The sequence below is a fragment of the Micropterus dolomieu genome, linkage group LG04, assembly GCF_021292245.1.
Source record: "Micropterus dolomieu isolate WLL.071019.BEF.003 ecotype Adirondacks linkage group LG04, ASM2129224v1, whole genome shotgun sequence".
Lineage (NCBI taxonomy): Eukaryota > Metazoa > Chordata > Actinopteri > Centrarchiformes > Centrarchidae > Micropterus > Micropterus dolomieu.
In genome coordinates, this window is record NC_060153.1 from 29,362,441 (window position 1) to 29,390,298 (window position 27,858).

At 40.7% G+C, this 27,858-nt stretch overlaps 1 protein-coding gene across 2 annotated transcripts in view; it reads left to right on the forward strand.

The window, feature by feature from the left end:
- The window catches only part of sh3pxd2aa (SH3 and PX domains 2Aa), a 117,593-nt gene that overhangs the window by 70,229 nt on the left and 19,506 nt on the right, over window positions 1–27,858 (forward strand). For both annotated transcript variants that reach the window (XM_046046772.1, XM_046046773.1), the window contains 3 exons: window positions 4,489–4,617; window positions 23,263–23,376; window positions 27,106–27,189. In XM_046046772.1, the coding sequence (XP_045902728.1) occupies window positions 4,489–4,617; window positions 23,263–23,376; window positions 27,106–27,189 (327 nt within the window). The remainder of the gene's footprint in view (window positions 1–4,488; window positions 4,618–23,262; window positions 23,377–27,105; window positions 27,190–27,858) is intronic.

Below are 27,858 nucleotides of genomic sequence, written 5' to 3' on the forward strand. Positions count from 1 at the left end.
GTAACAGAGAGAAATATTGTGAGCATATTTTATTTGTGATTACAGCTGCCTTTGGTTGATGATAAAGCAGGCGAATCCAGGAAGTGAATTTTGGACCGAATCCAAATTTGTCTAACACAGCAAATAGATAGTTCCATTCAACTCTATCAAATGTTTTCTCTGCGTCCAGAGAGATAATCACTTCAGGACTACCCTCCAACGCAGAGGAATGTACAACATTAAGACGTTTTTGAATATTAATGAAAGAGTGACGTCCCTTAATGAAGCCCGTTTGGTCTTGTGAGATAACTTCTGGAGTTAGATGCTCTATTCTAGAGGCCAATACTTTAGATAAAATTTTAACATCCACATTTAATAAGGAAATCGGTCTATAGGAACTACAATCCAGGGGGTCTTTATCTGGCTTCAGGAGAACTGTGATATGGCCCTGTGTAAGACTTGATGGCAGAGTCGACTTTTCAAGAGAATTGTTGAATATACTGAGAAGAAAGGGAGACAAATTTGAAGAGAATTTTTTTATAGAACTCGACGGGAAATCTGTCTGGTCCCGGGGCTTTACCGCTCTGCATGGCTTTGATTGAATCTTCTATCTCTCGAAGTTGTAAGGGTTTATCCAGGTTACTCTGTTGATCTTGTTTAATTGAGGGTAAGTTTACATTAGCCAGGAATGCTGACATAAAAGTGACATCCTGTGGAAATTCGGAAGTATACAAATCTGAATAGAATTTTTGAAAAGCAGAATTATTTCTTGAGGATCCACTGACAATTGATCCACTTCTTGACATGTTTTCCTAATCTTGGGAATAAGCTGGGATGCTGATTGAATTTTTAACTGTTGGGCGAGTAGATGACCTGCCTTTTCTCCATGTTCATAAAACCTAGCACAGGCAAAAACCAAATCATGCTCTGTTTTTTCTGTCGATAATAAATCATATCTTGTCTTAAGGCTCAGTTTTGGTTTTGGAGCCGTAGTATATTGGTGATTTGGTGATTTTCCGTATAGATTCTTTGTTACGTGAGGCAGAGAACGATATTATTTCTCCCCTTATTACAACCTTGAATGTCTCCCATAATAATGATGGTGATATAGAGTCTGTTTTATTAGTTAGTAAAAAGTTGTCAATCGCGTTAGATATGAACTGGCAAAAGGTTGTATCTGAAATTAAAGTTGTGTTCAGTCTCCACACAGGCTGCGATGGGTAGTTATAAGAGAAACAAATATCGAGAATGACGGGGGCATGGTCTGATTCAACAATAGCAGAGTAAAATCTTTTTTATTGAGGGGATAAGCCTTTTATCGGTGAAGAAATAATCTATCCTTGAGTAAGTCTGGTGGACATGTGAAAAACAAGAGAATTATTCTTTATCGGGAAATAAAAATCTCCATGGATCCACACAACCAATTTGTGTCATATAACCCGCAGGAGTCTGAGACATTTTTAAGAGGGGTACTGTTTTAGGGTGGAACGATCCATAACTGTATCCATCACACAATTCATATCTCCGCCAAATATAAGGTGGTAAGTGTTTAAATCCGGTAACAAGGACATTTTTTTTTTAACAAAGTTAATGTCATCCCAATTAGGTGCGTAAACACTGACCAAGACTACTGGAATATTAAAGAGATGACCATATACAACAATGTACCGCCCTTGGGGATCTGAAATCGTTCCAGATGCAGTAAACTGTATTCTTTTGTGAATAATTGCTGCACCCCTAGCCCTATGGTTAAAACTGGAGTGGTAGACCCGGGGCGACCCAATTTTTCCTCAGCCGGTTATAATATTCAGTACGCAGGTGCGTTTCCTGTAGAAAGGCTATTTCTGTATTCAATCTCTTCAAATGCGTAAATATGCGAGTTCTTTTCACTGGTCCGTTTAAGCCTCTAACATTCCAACTAATAAAGCGCACAGCTGACCCTCCAGTACTTGTCACCTTATCACTAGTGTCTACCATTATTTATCAATAGTTGTCTGTGTGCCCAAATATCGTATACCCCCTCCCAAAAAACAAAAACCCAGCAAATGGTACATTTTAACAAACCTAACCAAACTATAAAACAGTCTAGATTTGCCGTAGCATACAACTATCTCTCAACTTCCGACGATCCAAGTCCATATCCTTTTCAGTTATTTCCCAGAGCTCCCGACATAATATCTATCCAGAAAAACGTTAAGCATAAAATGTAAAATCAAGCTTACCCATGAGTGTATAAACGGACCACAGGCACCATTACCAGACACAGCGTCGCATTAATAATGTCGCATAAACATGAATGTGAGAGAAAAAAAAAGGGGGGGGGGGGCAATCAATCGTAAAGGTTTTCATCATCATTACAATTACTGAATAACCTGTTCATTAGCCCAGCTAAATAAAGTGCATTATGTATTAGACCTAGAACAGACCTGTCACATTAAGGTGTTTTAAACCTGATATCAAATGTAGGATCCATAACTTAGGCCTACTAAATGAGTTGTGAAAAAAGTGCATTGCAATTATCAACTCAGAGGAGAACATAAACCAACCTAGTCAACATTTCTCTTCTGTAACTCGCAATATTGCTGCCATAATATCAAGGTTTATTCACGTCTGGCAACGACCGCTGGTCGTAGAACTGCTGAGACTCATCAGGCGTATTGAAAAGTAATGTTTCGTCCCCAAAACGAAATCGTAGTCGTGCTTAATGGAGCAACTGGAATCGTACCTCCTTCTGATACAGCAACTGTTTTTAAAAGCGGCGCGTTTTCTGACGAGATCGGCAGAGATGTCAGGAGAAATCCTCAAAGTAGAGTCCTTATACATTGCCTCATGTTGTCTGGCCCATCTTAGTGCTTTTTCCTTCTCCTGGAATCTGTGAAAACATACTACCAGTGGGCGAGGATGCCGACCTTCATGTGGTTTTGGCCCCAAACATTGGTGTGCTCGTTCCAATTCAGGTGGTTTTTCAAAAACTTCGGGACCCATGACTTCCATTAACATCTTACTAGCTGGCTCATGGAGACACCGTCATTATCTGACAGAGATTCTTCAGACTTCCCTGCGCTAGCCATCGTGGCTAACTTGCTAGCTAAACTGGTTCTCGTTGTTGGTGGGCCATTTGCTACCGTTTTGTTCTTATTCATCTTGCTGTATCAATGCGATTGTCGTAAGCACCCCTTCAACCCTTATAAAGACGATTTGGACTGCTTAACTTGCGCTATTAAAGTGTACTTCATCAGAAACTGTCGGGAGCTCTGCTGACGCGTGTCTGCACCTCACGTTGCCAAGCCGGAAGTATCCATGTGCTGATCATTTTAAGAAATGGCATTAAATGTCCACGAACGTCATCAGTGAAACACTAAAATAAAGTGTTTTAAATTGTCCAGTTTGAATCTTATGTTGAGTCAGTTGGTTACATTTATTTCATGATTTGTTATGATCAGCTTTTGGCGACATCTGTTTCGTTGGACCACCTCATGGAATGAGTCATGGAGTGGATTCACAATTTTAACAAATTTCAGGAGAGATTTGAATAAATGCTTTTTGTTAAAAATAAATAGCTGAGACTTTTCATTTCTTTATACAGTGATTGTTGGTCAATTTCTTTCTTCTTGCTGCACACACGTTCTGTTCCTGATCACATCACGGGCACATACATTGTAACACTTTAACAACAAAACACCAGGATATGAAGGGTATGCTGTTGGAAAGACCAATTGAATCTGTGGGGGTCATCTCTTTGTGACCAAACAATCAGACCACATGAAGTCAGTAAATGAAATCACTGCTGGCACTGAAAAGGTTAAACATCAGAGAGAAGGAGAGAGAGAAAACAGAGTGGCCTAACCCCAAATGAAATGCTTTCTTCTTTTGTTTCACATAAACATGGACTCAACCTCCTTCCCTGTTTCTCTCTCTCTCTCTTTCTCTAGTCCACTCATATGTTTCTATTTAAGGCCAGCAGTGCTGACTACCATGATTGGTGTGTTCACCCCCCCTCCCGACTCGCCGTCCAACGGCTGGCTCCCAAAGGCAGTAGAGGGGAGGCCTTTCCTCTGAACTGCACTGTTGATTTTCCACAAGGAAACTTCACCATTCTTCCATTCGTTCTCTCCCCAGTCTTCCCCTCAAACCATTAGCAGCTCCTCTATTTCTCTTTTTTCTTTAGACTTCTCTTTAGAAGTTTGGTTGAGGTCATGGATCCACTTTAGTCACGAGATGCAGCCCCTACAAACATCTTCACCCCGTTCCCTCCTTTTGTTTTGATTCCTTCCAATGCTCCTCAGTCCATCGCTGTGGGCCGGGGGTCGACTCCGCTATATGGCCAGATGTTTTGGACTATGCAGCCAAGTCCTGAGCTTGCGTTCTGATTGGTCAGGGCGGCAGGGAGCGGGGGTCGGCCGATGGCGGCGTACCGGGTGCACAGCGGCAGCAGTGTAGTTGGTTGCGGCGGGCGTTCGCGGGGTGCCACAGCGGGCAGGTGGCTGACGGCCTGTTTCTTCCCCTCAGGGATTGACAGCTCGGAGCCCATGGTGCTGGAGCAGTACGTGGCCGTGGCCAACTACGAGAGGCAGGAGAACTCCGAGATCAGCCTAAAGGCCGGCGAGACGGTGGATGTGATTGAGAAGAGCGAAAGTGGTAAGAGGATTCTTCTTTTGTTTATATGCCAAGCACGTCTGTGACAACCATCCACACACTTAGATCATAACAGAACATTATCATTTACATAAGTTATGTGCTAAATAACATAAAAATGTGGCTTTGTTAAAGAAATACAAGTTCTTGGAATAGCCTGACATTTGGTTTGGCGTTTGGCATTTCTTCCTGTTTGTATCTTCCTCTCTCTGAGGATACATTAGTAGCACAAACATACTGACATATACAGAGAAGCACGCTCACCCAGTAACTGTCTCCCTTCTTTCTCCCTTCTTTTACTCCCTTTGTCCGCAAGAGTCCCCCCCCCCCCCCCCCCCCCCCCCCCCCCCCCCCCCCCCCCCCCCCCCCCGCTCCTCTGCTCTCCCGCGGTCTCTCCCCTCTTCTCCCGATCTTCTAGCTGAGGCTTGGCACCACCTGGAGGTGCTGTTTGACTGGCAGCAGTCAGTGTGTGTCTGTGTGTGTTGGGGGGGGTAGATTGTGGAGGAAAGGCAGTGTGATGGCTGGAGGCCAGTCTCTTTCCTTTTGCAACAAGAATGCAAAGTAAATTCAGATGTTATTGTTCCTCTTAGTAAAAGTGAGAATTGAGATGTTGGATTGGTTACTTTCTGTTTTGGAGCCAGGCTGGTAAAGGTGTAAAGCCAACATTTACGAGGATAAAGGTTTATCCAGTATGTACGCAATGAACTGCAGTGACAATATTTGACTATATTTGATTATTTAATTAAAGCACTTTGTAACTCTACAAATAAAGATTATTATTATTATTATTATTATTATTATTATTATTATTATTATTATTATTATTATTATAACAATGCCGATCAACTGAACACCGATACTGTCTGCATCACCAAGAGATGCAGCACTTCATGTTTCACCTGGCCCTCCCCCCTGTGGAAATTCTGTTTAGCAATCCCAGAGCTGGTCTTATTTTCCATGCAAACAGCCACTGACAGCCAGCAGCTTGCACAACTCAAGAGAACTCAGCAGAGAGATTGGCACAAATAAGCCGCGTTGCCATTGTTGTCTCTGCTCTTATCTATGCACTTATTATGCATGTGAATTCATTGTCATAGAGATAGAGATATCACATCTGAGTGATTATGTGCCTTAATTAGCCAGTTTTAGCATTGAACCAGCTTGTTATTTTATCATTTCTGTGTATGACGAACATCGCATTTGGTTCATTTCCTATTTGTCCTCTGTCAGCATAAATTAGGTAATTGTTAAATGAAGAGTAAATATGTTGCATGGGAAATTATTTCTTTTTGTGTTGTGGCTTTCGGTCAAACTTGTACTCAAGGAAGTTGATGTCTTCTCAAGATTGACTTCAAGTACGTGAGTGTAATTTCCGGCTTTCCTTTCAACTTTGTTTTTTGAGGTTTGGAAATGTCAAGTGTTCCTGTTAACTCTTGGGAAATTCAGAAATTCAGAAACTATTTGGAATTAGGTGCATGCATTATTGAGTGTTTATAAATATTTATTAGTGTGACTTAGCTACACAGTCATTTTCTTTGGAGATCCCACTTATGAAAATCTGGCTTGACAGCATCTGCTCACCAGACCCATTTGAAAGCCCCATTCTGAATGTTAACATTTAATATTGACTGAAGCACTTACAGCAATATGCCTGAGCTGGATATGTGTGCTGTCGTCATTTACTGGGCCAAAGAAGTGAAGGAACAGCCATGACGAAGATGATGATGACATCACTCGGAGGCTATGCCAAGACAAACACATCTGAGAACTCGTATAGTATCCCACAAACCCCTTCCCCGTTTCAAGGTTTTACTGCAGCCTCCTGGTCTACACGTGCCTATTTGTAGTGCAGTGATGTCTTTTAACCCTCTCCAAGGCAGGCTGTAATCCATATTTCAACTGATTTTTTCCATCCACATATTGAGCACACATGGTATCATAGATGCATGGTAGCATGTAGATGCTGTTCCTCATTCCAACACTGAATATTTCAACTAGTTATTAAGTGTCTGCAGGCTTGACCTAATCATGGGTTCAACTCCAGAGTCGGATGTTGTTGTTTTGCCCCCATGAGAAGTTATTGCCCTTGCATGTCTAGACCCAGCTGTTTCACAGTATTGTGTCAAGAAGACCCATTGTCATAGTGAAAACTGGTTAAATCACAAGTTGTGTGTGAGATGGGGGATTGGTGTGTATTTGCATTAGTTTGTTTGGGTGTATCCTGTATCCTTGCACATGTATCTTGCAACTTAGGAACCGCTATATAGTAAAGTGAGATTTATGAAGCACCAAGGGGGTGGGGGCTGGACATGCAATGAAATTGTCCCTGCGAGAGGAGTAGAGGCCTCATCCGGGCCACTGTCCTGGTTTTCTCCCTCTGGTCCGTCCTTGGACATGGGAACCATAGAGCGTCCGGAGAGAGGAATGTCCCAGCTGGAGAAAATAAATCTGCATATGCGACCAGTTAAATTATATGGAGAGGCAGTAATGTGAAGGCGATGGAGAGGAAAGGTCAGTGTGGTTTAAAAGCCACAGACCTGTGTCAGTACTTGATGAGAACCCCTTTTGGAAAACTTGCACATCCCTCTTGGAATAGCAGATGGGGCACATGGAGCAAAACAGTTAGTACTAGAAGATTAAGAGGCAAGTTTTTAAAGGCATTCGTATTTTTAGTTAGTGACAGTTTTCCTGATGAAGCTGAGGCTGATGGGAATGTCATTAGCCATAAACCAAAGTATTAGTATACAAATCAAAATTTAAACCAGGGATATGGTGCTAGTTGAAAAGTCAGAGGATCACCAAATTGTACCAAAATTCATGGCAATCCATGCAACACTTGTTAAGACAACTATAAAACAAATCAGGGGAATCCAGAGTGGATAAAAGTGTCAGCAAAATGGAAAGTGAGCATGGACAGTAATAGATGAACACATGGGGATCCGGGATATTTGTTGGCTTTTTAAAGTGCCAAATATATGTACATTCATTTTTGTTCTGGGCCGAGGTGGCCTTGTAATCGCATTCCCAGTTTTAGTCAGGTAGGGGACCTTTTTTGCATGTAATCTCTCGCAATTTCTTTTTCTTTCTGCTCTCTACCTAATAAAGACACAAGCACTCAAACAAATACTTGATGTTGTGTACACATGGCCTCATGAGCAGTAATCCTATAGATGTTTTCTTCCTCACTTTCTGATATCATCTCAGACAATTACTTGTAAATTTAAGTGACTAGCGTTCCACTCTGTGGCCACAGTGACAGAGGGGGGAATATATGTGGGGGAAAATACCCTTTTTTCCCTTGTTCCATCAGCCGAGACTAATGGATCTGCCAGGAGGATCTTGACACTAAACTGCAAACAGGATCCTTTGGGTTAGCGTACCGCCCGAGCCACAACACCAGGTGGAAAAGCCATTTGCCGAAATATCTTGGCCCTACTTGCTGTTTTGTCACAGTTGATTTAAAGAGATTAGACAGATTTGCTTACCTATCTCTGGACTTGACTCTACACCCCACATAGAGTACAACTTCCTGTTGGGTTGTCAGTTAGTACTAATCCTCTATTCTGGAAAGTGATAACAGCTATGTTTTTGTAAATTTCTGTGGACTATATGGAAACACTGAAGATGTCTCTCAGTTATGTGGTATATTTCTTGTCAGTAGGCTTACACAGAATCCTGGTTTTGATGTTTGAGGCAAAGGAGTTTATTGTTATGGCCCTAATCACTAATAATGCCCATCATAAGGTAAAATCCCAAGTAGGAAACCAACATATACAGTTTTAACATATGATACGTTCAGAATTAATAAAAAGCCTATACTATGGAACAGTGCTTAGCAGAGCTCTGCAGCGATGATGGCGGGGAGCGGTCGCGGGGAACAGTGGAGCTGCTCGCGCAGGCAGGGCTTTTGTTGCTCAGCTCTGCAGGTACAATTCTGTTGAGATAGAATCAATGCCATGAGTTTGGCAACACTTTCCCGCCACACCTTTCCCAGTGTGCACGAGATCTGGTGAGGCTGGCAGCACTCAGTCTAACCCACAATGCCTTTCCAAGGGTTTGTCCTCAGTGCTTTGCTTGGTCTGGCTGTACCCTGTGCAGACCAGTTTCATAAAGTGAAAGCCTGGAGCTGAAATTTAGTATCAGAACCACGCATTGCATTATGTCATTTGCACCACATGCTTTTGTTAGTTTAGGGTAAGCCTTACCTTAAGGCTACAAAATAATTACATTACTGTACTGTAGTGGCTTGAAAATGTCAAGAAATTCCTCTGAATTAAAGTCAGTGTATTGGACTGCCTACCGCTTAAGGCTCTACCCCTTGTGTTAAGAAACCATAGTCAGTAGGCTTACACAGAATCCTGGTTTCGATGTTTGAGGCAAATGAGTTCATTATTATGGCCCTAATCATGATCATTCACTAATAATGCCCATCATAAGGTAAAAACCCAAGCAGGAAACCAACATATACAAGTTTAACATGTGACACATTCAGAATGAATAAAAAGCCTATACTACATAACAGTGCTTAGCAGAGCTCTGCAGCGATGATGGCGGGGAGCGCTCGTGGGGGACAGGGTTTATATGCTCCGATGTGGTAGTGAATAGTTGAAACGGAGTTATCGTCATCACACCGGTTGGATCTATGTTAGAAACGAATGTGTTGAAACGGACTTGTAAAAGTTTTATTAATTTTTTTTTAAGTTCTAAGGAAGCACTGAATATCCAGCAGAATCTTGTTTCAGTGTTATTAATGCTGTAGGTCAGGGGTTGTCACATTAGTTTGAGTGACCGGTTAGCTCAGTCAGTACTGCCCTTTCAATCGGAGGGTTGTGTGTTCGGTCATATTTATTGTCTTCAACAAATTAACTATGAAAAGACTGTTTCATATGCTCAGAATAAAGCATGTGCTGGAGTGTGTGAGTCCCGGCAATTGATCCACATCTATCAACCTATAGACGCTTATTTTAATTTCGCCAACATCTCCAGGCAGGGAAAATTCCTGTGCTTCTCATTCTGGGGAATCCAAGTTTCCTGAGGCTTTTTTTCAGAGGTGTGTTAAGCAAGCCACAGACTCTTTTTATTTTATTTTTTATTTTACCTTTATTTTACCAGGAAGTCTCATTGAGATAAAAAAAATCTCTTTTACAAGAGAGACCTGGCCAAGGTAGCAGCCATACAGTTCTTTGGATGTTTTTCAGAACTTTTCAAAGTAAAAGCTTTCAATTCAACTCGAAATAAAGCGGTGCAGCAAAAAATGTTGCACTTTTATTTTGTAGGCCCATTACTTCAGAGGAAATGATTATGTGAGTTGCTGTTGCTATTACAACTGAGATCTATATCAAAGTATTTATTCATTTATTTAGGTATTTATTACCAATGTGAGATGCACATTTTGAACAAGGCAGGGAGGCGTCCCATCTGCACTACTTATATAAAATGGAGAAAAGACACCTCTAATCCATTAATCAACTAGTTGTTTCAGAACTACACTGTGTCCAGTCTGCATGTCGAAGTGTCCTTAGGAAAGATACTTAGCCCCAAATTGCTGTGACTGTGTGTGAATAATTAGTTTCTTTCAACTAATGCGCAGATGACACTTTGCATGGTAACTTCTGTCATCAGTGTATCAATGTGTGCAAATGGGATGAATGTGATGTGGGTTAAGCGGTTGGAAAACTAGAAAGGTGCTACACAATACATTCTATATAGCCAACAATGTTGCGTGGAAGATACAAGATATGAGTGACACATCTTTGGTTTATGAGGCCAATGTGATACAAAGTTGAATCATTCAGAATTAATTTATAGTTTAAATATTAAGTGGATTGTCAATGACCATAAAAATGATCAAAGTGCCCATATGTGAAATGATGCAGCATTTCCCTTTTAAAGTCTTCTCTTTAGGGCACTTCGAAATGTTTTGCGTGCATGCTAACTTGACATAAGCTTTGCCTTAGGCTGTCAAATGTAACCCATGTCTTTAATCAAGGTGTACTGAGGGCTATCTTAAAGGATTTTCTGGATCAGAGAACGCTGTTTTGGACAGAGTGCACATGGGAGGCCGGAGGCAAGCATTAGCATTGGGCTATAAAACAGACAGCAAACATCAGTCAGGATGGTATGTCTTGAGCCAAGAGATGGCTTAGTATCATTCTCACAATGTACTAGCTTAGCCCTGTTAGCTAGCTTCACCCTCAGGCAGTAAAAAAGTGCTAAACTGCTTCAGTCACTTCATTGAGCTGAGACAATCTGGGGATAGCGGAGGCTCAGAGGAGACTACTTTAAGCTGAACGGGGAGCCACTGTCAGGGGCTCAGGTTAAAACCAGCATGTGTCGATAAGCATAGCAAAGAGATGCTTTCAGATACTGGCAGGAACCCAACAGGCTGGTGAATGCTCTGCATTTCAGAAAACTGTGTTGTCTTTAATGAGCACGATGATAGTGTGTGTGTGAGGTGTGTGCGTGTCAGAGGACAATATTGGCAGCACAGGAGAGCACACAAACATACACTGTATGAAGGAGTAATGGCAAGAGCTTTACCCTACTGAGTGTGATGTTTAGGCAACACTGGTTATTGAAAACCCCACAGCTGGCTATCCCCTTTTACATGTAACAAATCGGGCTCAGTAACAAGACCCCTGCGTTTTATGAAAACTTCAACAGGGAAACATGAGCTTCAAACTGGGATGTAATGTCTCCATCTTACAGTGTGGACAAAGACCCAGGGCCTCTTTGAGAAACGCTGCATACGTAAACTTTGAGATATATAACAAAACAAACTTGACGGGAGAATGTGCGCTCCTCAACGGCGTCCCTTTGTGTTAAAAAGTGGTGGGGACAGATTAGGGGAGAGACTGAAATATTCAATGCTGAAATATATGAGTCGGGGTCTGTCGTCCCTCAGATGACTTTGAGAATCAAACACTTAATTTCCTGCATAACTAGAAACATTTTCTGCACCAATGCTGAAAATGTCTTTATTTATAGAAACGGAAACACAAATTTTAGGTGGCAGGTGACATATCAAAATCTAAAAATGTAGTATGCCTAGTTAGTAGCTTGTCTTTTTTAGCTTAAGTTACTTTTTTATTTGTACTTCTTCTATATTTGCATTTGCATATTGCATTACATGTTTTTTTTTAAGGTGAAAACAAACCTTTTTCAAAGCATTTTCATTTGTTATCGTTTGTTGTTGCTTTCAAAAATTGATAGGGACAAAATCAGCCTCTTCAAAAAGTGGCGGGGACATGTCCCCAGCGTCCCCACTGTAAATGGCGCTCCTCCATTTTAACTCTGACACATGCGTATGGAAAATGAGAAACTGCGACTCAGATGGCTGAAGAATTAAATGATTTAAAAGGGATACCAATGAGTAAAATAAATAGAAATATTACCTCTGAGAATCATATAATACTTAATATAATATAATAGAGTTTATTTGCAAAAACAGATCAAATCTACTCTTAAACAAATGAACAAACACAAGTTTCATTGATATTCCCTGAAGTGTACAATAAAAAAAACATGATTTAAGATCATTCTTAATTATATTATAAATTAACATTTAAAAGTTATCTTGATAACGTTAATGTTTCTCAACACAAGAGGAAATATGGGAGTGTAAGATAATTGAGATTGGGATAACTATACATTGGGCAACAAAGAAGGCACATTGCCCTGTAGCAGCAGAGGGAGGAGGAGGTGGTAAAGGAGGAACGGCAGATACTGACTGATGTCTGACATTCTTTCTAAACTCCACTCAGTACTTTGACATCAGGTATATATTTGTTTTCAGTGAGATATTGAGTTTGTATAGTGACGTTGCTGCTGTAAATGTTAGTTTTGTTGGTGACCTGGAAACACTAAGTTACAATAAAATATTCTATTCTAATCCTGTTCTGAATTTATTCTTTGTAAAAATCATGTATTTTTTTAAAGGGCAATTATTCAGTAATGAAAAAGAACCGATAAGGAGTATCAACTGACCCCCTGTGTCCTTGTTCTGATTCATATTACTTTATTATTTATAAAGATTGACAATTAAAAAAGACATGACAATTAATTATACGTTTAATTAAACATACATTTAAACGCATTGCAGCAAAGTTTTGTGTTGGAGTTTGTGTTATTCTAAATTTTAACTCTTTAAATTTATACTGCAAATGTATGTCGGTTCCAAATATTGGTCATGGATCTCCTTGATTACTAATAATTGGTGTCGGTACTGGCCCTGAAAAAACATATCGGTCGACCCCTGATGTTTCAATCAGAGGTGAGAATCTGAGCTGTAGCCGTTGAGCAAAATCCAAACTAATTGAGCTTAATTGCTGAAGCTATATCTACACAGTGTAATATCAGCTTTATTTCACCATTAGCAGCTCAGAAAACACAAGTTGTACATAGACTTTTTGTCAGAGCACCAGGTATTTACTTACACAGTTGCTCATCTTTCACACTGATATTTCAACGGGAGCCACAGCCACCTCGTTTATCATCTTTAGCATGTCCACTGGATGGATCAGAAATGTATGTATAAAATGATGATGATGAGGAGGAGGATCTACGTAAAAAAAACCCATTGTCGTTCGATTCCATTGATAAAGCTGGTGCAGTGAAAGTTCATGTTAAAGATTATACTGTGGCTGATTTCACAGCTGGTTTTAGGCAACAACAATTGCTGTGCTGCTATTTTCGACTTTGAATCCCCCCTTCTGCTTACTCTGCAGAAATACATGCAGGCAATTCAATACGTTGCTCTGAAGATAAGCATTCCAGTGCTCGCTGCTCTCCAGGGGATCTGTGTTTAATTAGAAGCTGAGAGGAAAAACAAGAATGAGTCACCTTGTTACCACCAATGTCACATTTCCAAAAGACATCATTGTCAAAACTGTCTGATCACCGTTCTGAAACGCTCAAAATGAGAAAGTGAACGTGTGAATAATATGGCTTTGAAGGCCCGGCCAAACATCTGCTGGCTCTCCCTCTTTTGTCTTCTTTCTTTCTGTCTTTGCCCACACCACTCGTTCAGGTTTGCTCACTTTCTAATGTTTTTTTCATCACCCATACTTTTCGGACCCTGCATCACATCTCCTATATCTTCAGACCTCTCCCACAGAGCCCAGGCCTGTAACGGAGATAATCTTGGTCTGCTTTGTTACTGTACCACTGTCTCCCCCGTGACCTCCTCTTTCCCTCCGCAGGAGAAAGTAGCCAATTATTGCCTGCCAAGACATGGTGCAGCACTTGAAACTCCAATTAGAGCTGAACACTGTAAGAATATGCCAATTACAGCTCCTCTACTGTCTTACATATTCAGATTTTGTTATGTGTGTGTGTGTGTGTGTGTGGGAGACAGCAGGTGTTGCTGCATTACCTTTCTGAATATTAGTCATTAGTTGTTGAGCGCCTCATAAATCCTCCAGAGCAGTTGGGTCTGTTATGTCAGACAAACCAGCAAGGGCGTCAATTTAGAAAACCCCCCCAAAACAAAACGACACGATTTTTAGACCGGTTCTAAATTTTCGTGTTTGCTTTAGGTAAAAAGTAGGTCAGGTTCCACTTCACTAAGCACCTGGACAATAAAAAGACCTGATAACCAACAGGAAATGAGCGCTCATGTTCTCATCCTATCGAATTCCATTCATTACAGCTCAGGTTCAAGTCGAGAGGACTCACAGAGCTCCAGGATTGCTGTGCTTATCAGTGTGACTCACTCAAACCCACACACACACACACACACACACACACACACACACACACACACAGAGTGGACCCAGCCAAAATAACAACAAGGTATGATGATTTCAACCTGTTAAAACAACAGTCTGCCCCTGTGTTCTGCTGTATGTACAGATGGCTCTACAGTATAATTACCTGAAGACCTTTTATTTGTCAAACCAAACCCGGCGTCCAGCCCACCAACTGGCTTTTGGCCAGCGTGATTTTTGTTTTTCCATGGCAGGCCATGTACTGTACATGTGCAGTTATTATGTTGTGATGTTTCAAAGGAAAAGTGATTAAGTAGGTCTTTTATCAAAACTTCTAGGGTGCAATTTGACATTATTTGAAGCCACACTGAACTTCATATGAGGCAAGATTATGTGGGAAGTTAAGATTTGAATTGAATCTCTCGATCTCCAAGACTTATACACACTGTAGTTTCCACCGTGTGCCTGTATTTTTACTTACATGAAATAGGAAACTTAACTCAGAAAAACGTTAAAAAGTTAAAAAGCATTTTTATCATTTCCAAGCAGCTTTTCATTACATCCTTAAAAACATACTAGTAATTTGAGTTAGTGAAACTAACAATGTTAATTTTGCCCTGATGCTGAAAGGCAGTATTAAAGGATATTAGAATTTAAATCGCATATCCCCTTGGAAGCCTGGATGTGCTCAGTACAGTTCATTGCAATGTGCCTCACAGATGAAGAGATAAACTGTGTGCAAAGTAGTGAATTTGTCCTGAGGTTGGTGGTAGAGGAAAGGTCACGGAGAGTCCAAAATGGTTAAATGTGCTCAGGGAATGCAAATGCATGTCTGATTTTGAAATGTCTTGTGCACAAGTTGAAACTGTGTCCTTATGTCACCAAAATCATTTGGATTCATCCTCTGGGGACCAAGAATATCCATGTCTAATTTCTTAAAAAGATTTGACTGGTACTTGTTTGGATATCATGGTCTTGAACAAGGGCAACAAACCAAGCCAGTTAAGACCAAAAACAGCATTAAAAAAAACACAAAGAGTTGCGGTAGTGTGTTGCTTCATCCATCAGTAAGATGATGAAATATCTTACTGATATTAGTTGAAAGGGTAAACAGTAGATTTACACCCAATTCATGTCACAAATTAATTAAACTAGGAATGTGAATGTACTTGATTGGTTGGCGCAGTGCGTTACTGGATGTTGTCGCATTGTGCTGCAGCAAAAGTTGAGCCAGGGCGAACTTTTTAGTTAGCTCTATGCAGTGGTCTTGAAAAGAATAAAGCAGTTGCATTTTTTCAAGCTGTGCTAATATCAGTGTGAACTCTGAGGGTAATTTAGGTATTTTTAAACCTGGGCCATATTTTCTCATATTCTGGATCGAAATGACTAGCGCAGGTACAAAAAGTTTTGGAATCCGTGCAGCAGATGGCTTCAGCCGGCAGCTGCGAACCGTCTGCAGTGGCTGCAACGTATTCCTTTGGGGCAATTGTGCCTGTCAAAATTATGTCCACAAAAAGTTCCTTCCTTTTGCCACTGACAGGCTCAAACTGTTTTACCAGGTGGCCGACATCTTGGAAAGGATCCCCACGAGTGACCCCCCTCAGAGTTTCACTCTGAAATTTTGCGAGAGGCGAGTTGTTGCCGAGGTGTTTTTAACGTTACTCCAACGCAACCAACTCCTCTCTCAAGGGGTCCTACCGGGACAGAGACTGTCCAAAAGTGTGCACCCCTCTCTGTGATGACAGGCTTTGAGTGTGGCCGTTTCAAACAGCTATAAACTATTTTGTCTGTCGGCATCATCATATGACATGTTGTACCAACTAGTTTGGTTGAAGAATACTCCGGCCATTAGGCATTGCCTCCAAAGGGACAAAAATGAACAAATCTACTTAACTGTCCATAGTCAATCTCTCTTCAAGTGAACATATTCAACCTAACAGTAATTCGGACCACCACGCCCTCACTGAACCTCACTGGTCAGTTTATGCATCATTCCTTGCATTTGCTCAGCCAAGTTATGCTTTGCTTTAATTGACTCTGAGTAATTTTTCTCCATCTGGCTGCCAATCTTTGGCTCACATCTCCTCCTACGGGACAGATTTACTGTGAAAACTGCAATCTGACTACAGGCTTCTCATACATGAGGGTCAGCCCACTTCTCTCAGGGTCCAGGTTTGCCATGCTGCCAACTGGCTATTACAGTGAGAGAGTGACTGCTTTTCTCATTCAGTCTCCTATATATCTGCATCTCCATTTTGTTTTTCTTACCCTTTGTCTCCAGTCTGTGTGAGAGTAGAGTGCATGTGTATAATTGAGGGGGTCCAGCGCTGTTTCTGGTCCTCATTTATCTGCTTTTACTGTGCCCACTTTCTCCAGAGCTGGATTTATTGGGGAACTGGGTGCTGTCAAAACCTTGCCTTGCACTACCATGTGTGCACACGATGGAGTCTGAAGCTTGGCGTGTGTGAGTAAGATAGAGAGCCTGCTTGACTGTTTCTGGCCTTTAGGATGTTTTGTGTTGGCGTGCATATGTGAAGAAGACAGAAAACCAGAAAAATATCTCCCAGCCTGGTGATGGCCAAGTGATATTGTTCATTTTGCTTCACACATGCCGATCAGTGCTTATAAATGAAACAGAAAACATGCATATTATTTTTTGCACAACTGGTCATACCGTAACATATTTTCCACCTGCAAACCTGTGATTGTATGGCAGAGCATGACTTATGGGAATAGTTTGACATTTTGGGAAAGTCCACTTTCTTGCCAAGAGTTGGATGAGAAGATCGATACCACTCACACATCTGTACGGTCAATATTTAGCTGGAGCCAGCTGCCGGTTAGCTTAGCCTAGAATAAAGACAGGAAGCACAGGGAAACAGCTAGCCTGGCTCTAACAAAACCACCTCTAAAGCTCACTAATTAACATAAAATAGCATAATGCGATATTAAGTGTAAACTCATAAGAGTGGTATCTTCTCATTTAACTCTTGGCAGGAGAGCTAATTAGCGTGTTTCCTAAAATAGTGCTGCGTGTCACTAAATTCTTCAAAGATAAACAACAAAGTTCCCCAAAAACAACTAGGAATCCTGCTGGCCAGTGTAGCTAGATAAATTGACTGCAGGTACAAATTTGGGAATAATTTTTGGTTCTGATGTCAGCTTTGATCAGCAGTATGACTAAAGATACTTGCACAACTTCAAGAACTGAACAGATTTTTATTCTTTAGTGGTCTGGAGTAAACCATTCATGATTTGCACCGTCAGTAAAAGGAGGTCTTGCTGAAGGTAAGATGAGACATGCAGCAGCTTAGGTCTTGCACTTGCCACTGCAGATGGCAAAAATTCACCTCAATCATATCAGTGCAGGAGATTTATTGGTCTATTTTTCCACTGCATGCCAGGTGGGCTAAAGAGCGGAAGAACTGCATTTGTCTCTGTGCACAACTACTGCTCTCCTCCATACAGGTGGCTCCAATTCTTTTTGAGCTTTTTAAGCAGTTGCAATGAATCAACCTATGAGAGCACTAATGTGTTTCATACGGTTATTCTTACTGCTAGACGGACCTTTCACACGGCAGAAAATAAATCAACCTTCAGGAATCAAAACTCTCCAACCAAGGCTGCTTCAGCAGTGCAAGCGCTGTTCATTATAACAGGTCTTAAATAGATCCTGACTGGTCCAAAATGACCTCTCCCGTAGCCAAACTGCACTGTAACTGTCTCTGCAAAGGTATGAAAGCAGTCGGGAGGAAGGTACAGAGCATCCACAGAAAGCTAGTATCACTGTGAGCAAGTTCAGGCTGGAGGAGCTACACTGCAGCTACTGTGCACAACCCCCATGTGTCTGTAGGCCTTTGGGTTGAATGAACCCCTGTGTAACTGCGAGACATGACCCGCTGTGGGGAAATTCAGGAGAGACAGTATTTCAGCATGATTTTGTGTGAGCTTGTGTGTAGGAAGAAGGTGTTTATAAGAGACAAGTCCAGAAGCGAAAAAAGGTATATAGTGGCATGAGCTTTAATTAAGATCAGATAAGATAAGATATACTTTATTGTCCCCGAAGGGAAATTTGTTTTGGACTCCGTTCTGCAGCATTACAAAGATAACACAAAATACAGAAATAAACATCTCTCAACACATATTCTCCTGCAACACAACACATGCTCTCATATACATTAGACAGCTACCTATAGTAAGCACATTAAAACTTTTTTGTCAAACATGAGAAATGTTACCACACATTGCACTAAAACAACATTTGAATAGTGTATTGTGGAAATGATTAGTTGTTGATTGATGAATTTATCAACATAAAATGAATCAACAATATGATCCAGCAAAATATCCTAAACATTCATGAACAGTGTTGGGAGTAACGCGTTACAAAAGTAATGCAATTACAGTAATGTATTGCTTTTTGCTGTAACGCAGTAACATAACGCATTACTCATAAAGATTTGGTGATATACTTGTTAGAATCTCAGTAATGTGTGTTATAACTCATTTTAACCTGAAAGTAAGTGGTGTTTTTTTTTTTTATAAGTTACCAACACTGAGAAACATTTAAGCACCGGAAAGAAAAAAAAAAAGTGAATAAAAGATTGTTATTTTCTGTTGGTGGAATTTGATGGTTGGGATTATAGGCAGGGTGCAGACTACGGGGGAGCTCGGCTCCTCTTAATTAGACGGTTGCTCCGCCAAAAACATGATTTGTGAAATTCTGGGGGTCTCTAAAATATTGACAATATACTATTTTGCCATGCATTTCTATTTCTGTGTCTTTATCATCATGGATCACGTGTACATTGAATTCTGTATGGGTTTTCATAAAACAAATTCCTTTCATGATCAGAGAGTCTAGAACTGCGATCTGCACATCACTAGAACCCTCCTATGCAGCCACACACATGATTAATGCACCAATTAAATAGCAGTGAAAATAACTTAAGTGAAAGTAGTGCAAAGCATTACAATTCAGAGACACTAATATTGTAATATAACTAGTTACTCTCAAGTGACAGTAAGTACTAATCTATAATAGATTTCATTTTGGAAGTAATTTGCCCAACACTGTTTGTGAATATGAAGATTTACTTTTTTCTGTGTCTTTTTCTCCATTTCAAGGTGACATTGAATGTGTCACCTCTGGCTTGGGGCATTTTTATGACAAATACTACTGATTAAACTGAATATTTAATAATTTAGGCACATATATATATACACACACACACACACACACATACATACATATATTATTCATTATTACGTGTAAAATATGTAATTAGAATTCCAAAACAGGCCGCATAGTTGTTCAAAAACACATTTAACTGTCACGATGGGTGGAGTGGAGGCAGGTTGGGGGACCCAACTGCAGGACGCAAGGCAGAGGTGGTGCAGTGAAACGAGAAGATTTATTGAGGCAAAAAACAAACAAAAGGCGAGCACACTTACTGACAGAGTGGCTGGTTAACAGAGTCCAAAAACAAGGTGATCCTAACAAAAATCCAAAGGTACAGGGTGACAAGACGAGCAAGGCTGGCTACAGGAAGGCAGAGAGTACCCGCACGACAGACTGGGAGGTAACATGAACAATGACCAGACAAAGACAAGACAGAAACACCAGGTATATATACACAGGGACTAACGAGCAGGGCGGGAGCAACACAGGTGACAGACAAGAGACTAACGAGGCAGAGAGGGAGAGCAGAGGAAAACAGAGAGACTTGATCTTGCAGACCTGGGGCAGAGTGAATAAGCGACAACACAGAAACGCACACGTTACAAAATATCAGAACACAGAACTAGAACACAGTACAGAGAACACAAGACCAGGAGTAAACACTAAAGACATGAACTAAAGTACAAGACTAAGAACATGACATGGAATCAAAGACCAACTAAATAACAGATAATGAACTGACCAAACAATAACTCAGAGAAACTCAAAACACAACAGACTATAAAGCAGATACTGGACACCAGACAGGACAGAACCCAAAACTCAACAAACTACAAGGCAGATACTAAACTCAAAAGTGCAACACAAAGAATGGCCGACCGGCAGAGCGTGACATTAACCTAAAGTAGAGGGAAATGCATTATTTTCTGATAACTGCTCTAGTCAACTTGGTTGTACCATATTATTTGCTAAGACCGTGGTCTCTTTAACAGCAAGATAAATAATTTTAAAGTATTGTTTATTTGTAAATGCAAATTATTTCACTATTTACTCAGTAATTGTTTAAATGATTACACATGTAGTTATGAGTATTCATTTCTGACATAGCAATATATGAAATTTCTCTGTAGCCATGGTCTGTAGTTGCTTTCACTTACTGTAGCTGCTTAATACAGTAGAAACACACCTTCCCCCTTGTCACCATTACTGCAAGTTTCCCTATGATACAGCTCTATGTTACAGGCATATTTTCCACATCATTCATACGTGTTGATGTGATTGGTGTCTTGCCGGGTAATAAAAGAGGGCGTGATGGGTTGATTCACCCAGGCTTCGCCTACCACATTAGAGAGCTGAGCCATATAGTTCTAAATACATTGTGATGACCCGGTTCTTGGAAAAAATTAGTTTGTTTCCATTCTAGTTCTCCTTTTCTAGTTCTAGTTTTCATTCAGTCACACTTAACATACGAAAGGACACTTGAAACCAGTCTGAGCACTTTAGACGAGAGGGTTGCTAAAATAAAACCAAGGGATATTAGTGAAATTTACTGTGATTGTAGCAAACATATACACACAACAGCTACTATTAGAAGTGCCTACAAGCAAGGCATTGAACTACTTACTTTGGTTGTGCTGCAGTGCCTTCATAAAGACATTCATCCATACTGTTAGATAGAAATATCTGTTTCCTGTGTATATTGGAAGAATGGGTCACGCAATGGTTTTCTAGCCAGAAGTTAGAGCGACAACAAAAATGAAGTCACATCTCGTTTTAAGACATGTCAGCACCATTGCTATGATCTATGAAATGTTACAAAGACAATACTAGACACACCTTCAAATTTGGCAAACATACTCTTCGTTAAAGAACGGCACATGCTAGTTGTCAAAATGTGATCGATGTAAATGACTTGATTCTCGGTTGTTTTGGTTGCGGGTGGCGCCCAAAGTGACATGTTTTTGTAATTGTGTCAAGTCAGCTCAGTGAAAGTTGTAACAGAACAGCTTACATGTGACCACAAACTCCTCATTAGTCAGTGGTAGTCAAAGTATGATCTCCCCTCTACAACTTTGGTATGGAGGAAGTACTGTATGTAAGTAAAGTTTAATTCATATAAAGTGCAACCGTGTGGCGTTACATACTGTGATATTTAATTCATTTGTGAGTGAAAATCCGTCCAGCTTCATGAGACTCCCTGAAGACACAAGAGGAGTGAGTCAGTGGACGAAGGATAGTCTGGGAAAATGTGGACAGTCCAGCAAAAGTTCTCTGGCTGTTTTTACAAAGAAATGATGTGTCATTAATCACCAATATTGCAAAGAATTCTTGTACATTATACACTGAGCTCTCTAATGGCATCAATTCAGCATGCTATTCTTTTCAAAGGTATTATTAGCCACAGTAGCAGCAGGACTCTTAGGGATGACGATGGTGGCTGGTCGATAGGTCTGTCTGGCCGTCTGTCCAGACTGCGATGTCTCAGCAACATTCATGGTCTTCAAAGGATGAATCCTTATGATTTTGGTGATCCCCCCTGACTTTTCATCTAGGGATTAGGTTGACATTTTTGGGTTTGAGTTAAATTAGTGGAAAAAACATTCGTGTTCCCCCCAAAAATTTGGTCATCCCAAAGGTTATCCATCTTCTTTCATTATCAGAGAAATGTTTCACAATACGTTGGTTTATGACTAAATTCCTGCAAAACTAGTGACATCCACTGCACTACATTAACACACATTTTTGCAAATCTAGCACTATTATTTTTTACACATTCACAACATTGTCACACATTCCTTAGTCAGTGTTTTGCACATCTTCTTCGTTTTAAACATTGTGAAGTTATTTTAAAACAGATGTATCTTACGTTTTTATTGTATATTTATATTTTAGATTCATTCACTTGTTTGATCTTTTATCGTACTATCTTTTTTGTGGTATGTGCTATTTTGTGCTCCGAAATACCAATGCAGATTCCTTGTAAGTGAAAACCTACTATAATAAAAAGATTTCTGATCCTGACAGATTTCTGATCCTGAAACTAAGCTTGTAAACATGGTAAACACTATACTTCCTAAATATTAGCATTAACATTATTGTTGTGAGCCTGTTGCTATTCTAATATTAGCCTTTCACTTACTGTTGTGCCTAAGTACTCCCTCACTGTGCTGCCAGCATGGCTTGGACTCTTAGGCTTTCACACTGTATAACCTTGAATTGTCCGACTTGGAGCCACTTAGCGAGGTCCCGAAACAGCTGCAATATAACATGTTTCGTATTGAGCAATAGCGAAAAGTGCAGCAACTTGTCTCAACAGTTGCTTTTTTAACCTGCATTGATCTGTGTTTTGCTTCAAGCTCTAAGACTTTCTTCTCTCCAGTAGCTGTCTTCTCTTTCAGTGTCTGGTTTAGTAAGCTTTCCAAGTAGGTGAAACGTCTAGCCACCGTGAGTCCGCCTCAGATCTCTCTGTCATGCTACGGAAAAGCCCACCGTATTAGATGTACAGTTTTATCACCCATACACAGGCTGAATCTGCTCTAGTGCAAATGCTCGCTCATCCACAGTCACAGTACATTGTGCTACTTTAGAGAGATGAGCAACAATGATGTGTAATTTCCATTGTTTGGTGTAAATCACCATGTGGGAATGATGCCCGCTGCCATCCTTCAGGCCTTGATGACTGTTAGCAGTACGAACATGTTTGTCTCTCTGTCTTTTTTCATCTTTCTTTCCTGTATCTCTATCTCTCTCTCTCTCTAGGTTGGTGGTTTGTCAGCACAGCAGAGGAGCAGGGCTGGGTGCCTGCCACATACCTGGACTCCCAGAATGTAACCAGAGACGATTTGGATCTGGGCACTTCCAGGACTGGAGAAGGTTGGCGCAAGCACACGCACACAGACAGAACATTATTGGATTCATAAAACACAGAAAGACATAAACGTCATGCTGGCCTACTCGTTATTCGAGAAATGTCTGCGTGGAACAGACCCTGATTTCTCAATAAAGGTTTTGGTGTGTGGTTTTCCCGGATTAAAGACTAAAAACAGAATACAGGAGTCAGCGCTAAACATGCATGCACAAACACGAACTCACAAACACACTTCCAGTCACACATTAGGAACCTTGAAGACCACAGTCGCAGCTCCATGGTAAAATGGTACCAGACCGCAGCCAAAGCGTTTGCAATATTTTGGCAACACTAAAAATTCCTTTTAACTCCCCTGGGAGGCTGCAACTCTTGCAGGAGCCTCATTTTGTTGTGACCCTTTCCTCCCTACTGTTTAGTCTGACTGCTGGGATGGAGCATTTCATCACTGTGTCATAAGCCCCTTTCTGCTTTTAGACCGATCGATTCCAATAGCGATAAATATAATGCAAACACACATGCATGCTCAGAAATGCAGGGAGCATGCATATGCGCACCGTTTATCTCCAGTAAGTAATGTAGTAATTAAACAGGAATGGTGCAATAGTTTATTATGCTGTAGAATGCCACTGGACTATCTAACACACATTTTCTGTCTCTCGTTAAAACACAAAAGCCTCCACGCTTCATTGAACCGTGCACATTCTGCCAGACACACACACACACACACACACACACACACACGCACACACAAAATCACACTCTGCTAGAATGATGACAGTGCCTGCACAGCTGTCACAGCCACTGTGATTTGCTCTTCTCATTTCTTTCTTGGATTTGTTTTTCTCTCACACACACTCACAAGCCCAACTTTTGCTCTTTATAAAAAAAAAGAAAAATTCTCACAGGTCAATTTTTTTTACAACTGAAATAAGCCAATCACTACAAGCAACATGACACACGGGAACCGCTACATGGCAACGTACAGTAACAACGATATCTCACAGCAGCAGGCGCTATTTGATAAAGGTGCATAGGTACTGGGAGAGAACATGTAGCCTATAGCGTGTGATGGCAAGTTATTTAACTATTTACGTGATAAAAAGTCAAACAGCTGGATACCACAGCTTTCATCCGTGGGGATTTTAAGACAAGTGGCCAGTTTTATCCAAGCTACAGGGCCCTCTGCCTTCTGACAGTGAATCTGGGCTGGTATCTTCCTTACTTCACTGACACAAGTTAATTCCACCTGCTATTAGGTGCATGGGTGATTTCAGAGCTCTTTTCATGCGGTGGGCTAGCCGTCATCTTGTCCTTTGGTTGTGCAAAGCTTTACGTTTGCATCATGGTACATGTAAATGCTTTTGATGCAATGTTTTTGTTTGTTTTTTTAATTTTGAGCATTTTCACGCTGTTTGTTAATGACAAAGGCTGTGTAATAGTGCCTTAAAGGGGAGCTGCACCGATTCTACACATCAAAGTCTTTTTATGGGTGAATTATCCTTTAAGCCTGTGGGGTCTGGCAGTGAATTTAAAGGAGAAACAATACATTCTATTCAATTGAAAGGCTTTATTGGCATGATAACACAGATGTTTGCATTGCCAAAGCATGTCTAAAATAAAAAAACAACCAAAAATAGAAATGTATGCTGTAATTACAGATAAGAAAAAAATAACACACTAAAAAAATGTGGACACGCTCTCATCGCATTGCCTTTTCTCACTCTCTTCTTTCTCTGTTAACCAATTTGCTCAAGTGAGTTTATGCCTGAAGTACCTGAGCTCACCATTACACACACACACACTGTGGACCCCTGTCCACTGTCAGTGGCTGCCATTTTCCCATTAGGCCTGGTGTCTTTGTGTTTGCACACATCGTCACTTCTTATTTCTGATCTCCCCTTCCCGCTTCCTGTCGTCTCTTACATCTCATTATCTCTGCGTGGTCTGTAACCTAATTCCACTGACAGCTCAGCTCACTGGAGAGGAACCGACAGGCGCAGCCTGGCCCCACTGAAATTACCTTGAAATAACATTTCCCTTTGTGCCTTCCCTTAGCTGATATTTCAATTAGGAGGTCAGCAGGAGTAGGGTGGTGCTCAGTGGGAAGGATGGAAGGCAGAGAGGAATCAAAAGGGAGAGGAAATGACAAGTAGCAGAAGCAAACAAAGGGAGAGAGGGGGATGTCGAGCAGGAGGAAAGATGGAGAGATAAGAAGGTGAAGGAGGACAGAAGATGGTGAAAGTGAGCGACAGAGAAGGAATTAGATTACCACAGTAGATAGACAGAAGACAAGTGCTGTTTCCATCTATCCTTCCCTGCAAAAATCTATTAGCTCTTCATATGGCGTCCGAGAATGCAATAAGACAGGAAACTGACTCATCATGTTGCTTTACCATACAGGCTTTGAACTAATAAAGGGTCCTAGAGGCTGAGAGTTCAGCAGCAGCAGCAGCAGCAGCTAGAGACAGTGTACAGTCCTACTAAGATACTGTATGTAGATCTCATCAATTACCAGTTTATATCAACAGGAACTGAGCTTTGTCTTTCTTACTAGTTGATCAGATGATAAGCTAAAAGAATATAGTAATGTTAGCCATCTAAGTTTGTCAGTGTTCATTAGCTTGCACAGCTTACTGTAAAAGTATGTTTTATATGCACTGCAAAAATCTCCGTTTCAGCACAGGTTGAAATATCCTCACCACGACATTGTGCTAAATCAGGTGCTCAAAAGGAATTCCTCATTTATAGATTTGTGTCATCTCATGTCAGTCTGTAGCGTTTTGGAGCCCACAAAACCACAACAGGTGTCATAATGGTTCCTGCTTTTCCCTGTTTTATATCCTTGTAAATTAAATACCTTTGGAATTTGGGATTTTGGACTGTTGGCCAAAGGAAATAATTCAAAGATGCAACCTAGGATTCTTGGATATTGTTAAAGGCATGTTGCCCTTTTTTAAGAGTTCATAGTCTAAACAAAAATGTGTATTATTGGGAAAAGAAATCAACAGAACAGGTCAAAATTAAAACAAGTTTCAGCCCCAAACTGATTTACACATTTACTGAGCTGAGGTTCATGGTTAGACGGTACACACAGAAACGCCTCCCTGTAGCGGGAATCCTACCTGCTTCTCTGTGTCAACTAGAAAGTATCAGTGGTTTTTGTTTTTGTTTCACATGTCTCTGGCACAAAAAGCTGGAAATAAGTTACAAAGTTAGTATTTATTGCAGGGCTGTGCATTGTTACCTTATAACACGTAGCTTAAGGTACACAGTGGTGTGTTGTCTGTTGTCTTTCGTCAGATGCTATAAAATAAAATAGAATCTTATTACATGCTGATATTTACATGATAAATATGGACCAAATAGTGAAGTACACATCCACACATATATAATGGTAAGGAATAACATGTGGTGGTTAGCTATCCTTACTAAATATCCTTCATATACCATTTTTGATTTTTACTTTTGACATTTAAAAAAGACAAAAAAGATTTGGTTGTTTCCATCAAGCAGCAGGTTCCTCACTAAAATGCTGACAAACCCTGTAAGAAATGATCTGCTGGCTTTGTAATAGATTTACAGAAGCTTTTTATTTGCCATTGTCCTTTGGAAACTTTTTTGGTGCCACTAACAACAGCATTTTTTTGCATTTGTTCACTTTGTTAATCTCTGCTTCTTACACTAACTCTACATTTGTTTGCGTGTTTTCCTTCTTGGTTGCTCATCATCATCAGTTACTAAGAGACGCAAGGCGCATCTGAAGAGGCTGGACCGCCGCTGGACCCTCGGTGGTATCGTCAACCGCCAGCAGAGCAGAGGTGAACGGGGCGACAGCGGGCACACACACTCACGTGCACAGAAAACCCAGTTTGCATAAATGCATATATACATATCCCACATGGCGGAGCCTGCACATACATAAATCAATACAAACCCACACGTGTACCCACAAGGAATCAAACACTGAGTCATTTTCTCTCTCCACATCACATAAGGTAACAAACCAGCTCATGCATGTGGACTCATACTCGTAGACCACACATACACATGTAGAGCATAATTGTTAGCATATATACATATACCACATATGCATTTACAGATGAAAATACTTGTTGTTTTCTTAGCCTACAGAAACTAAAAGAGCAATGATCAACATGCATGTAACCAGTGTGCTAGTTAATTCTTGTGACATTTATTTGTGGTAAAATGATTTCAAGCCTCGAGTGCTGAGGCCTCGAGTTTGGCATTTTCACCATCTTGTTTTTTTGGGAAAAATGAGTGATGTGAGAGACACATTGGCTTCACTTTTCAGAGCCGGAGGTTCCTGCTATGTCCATTTATTTGCTATTTCAGAGTTTTCAACAATATCTTACAGTCTTCATCATCGAATAAATGTGCCTCAGGTGTCATTATGTGACCTAACTTTAGCTACTTTGTAAGCCATTTCAGTTTTTGACGTGTGCAGCATTTCAGCAAAGTGTTCAAAG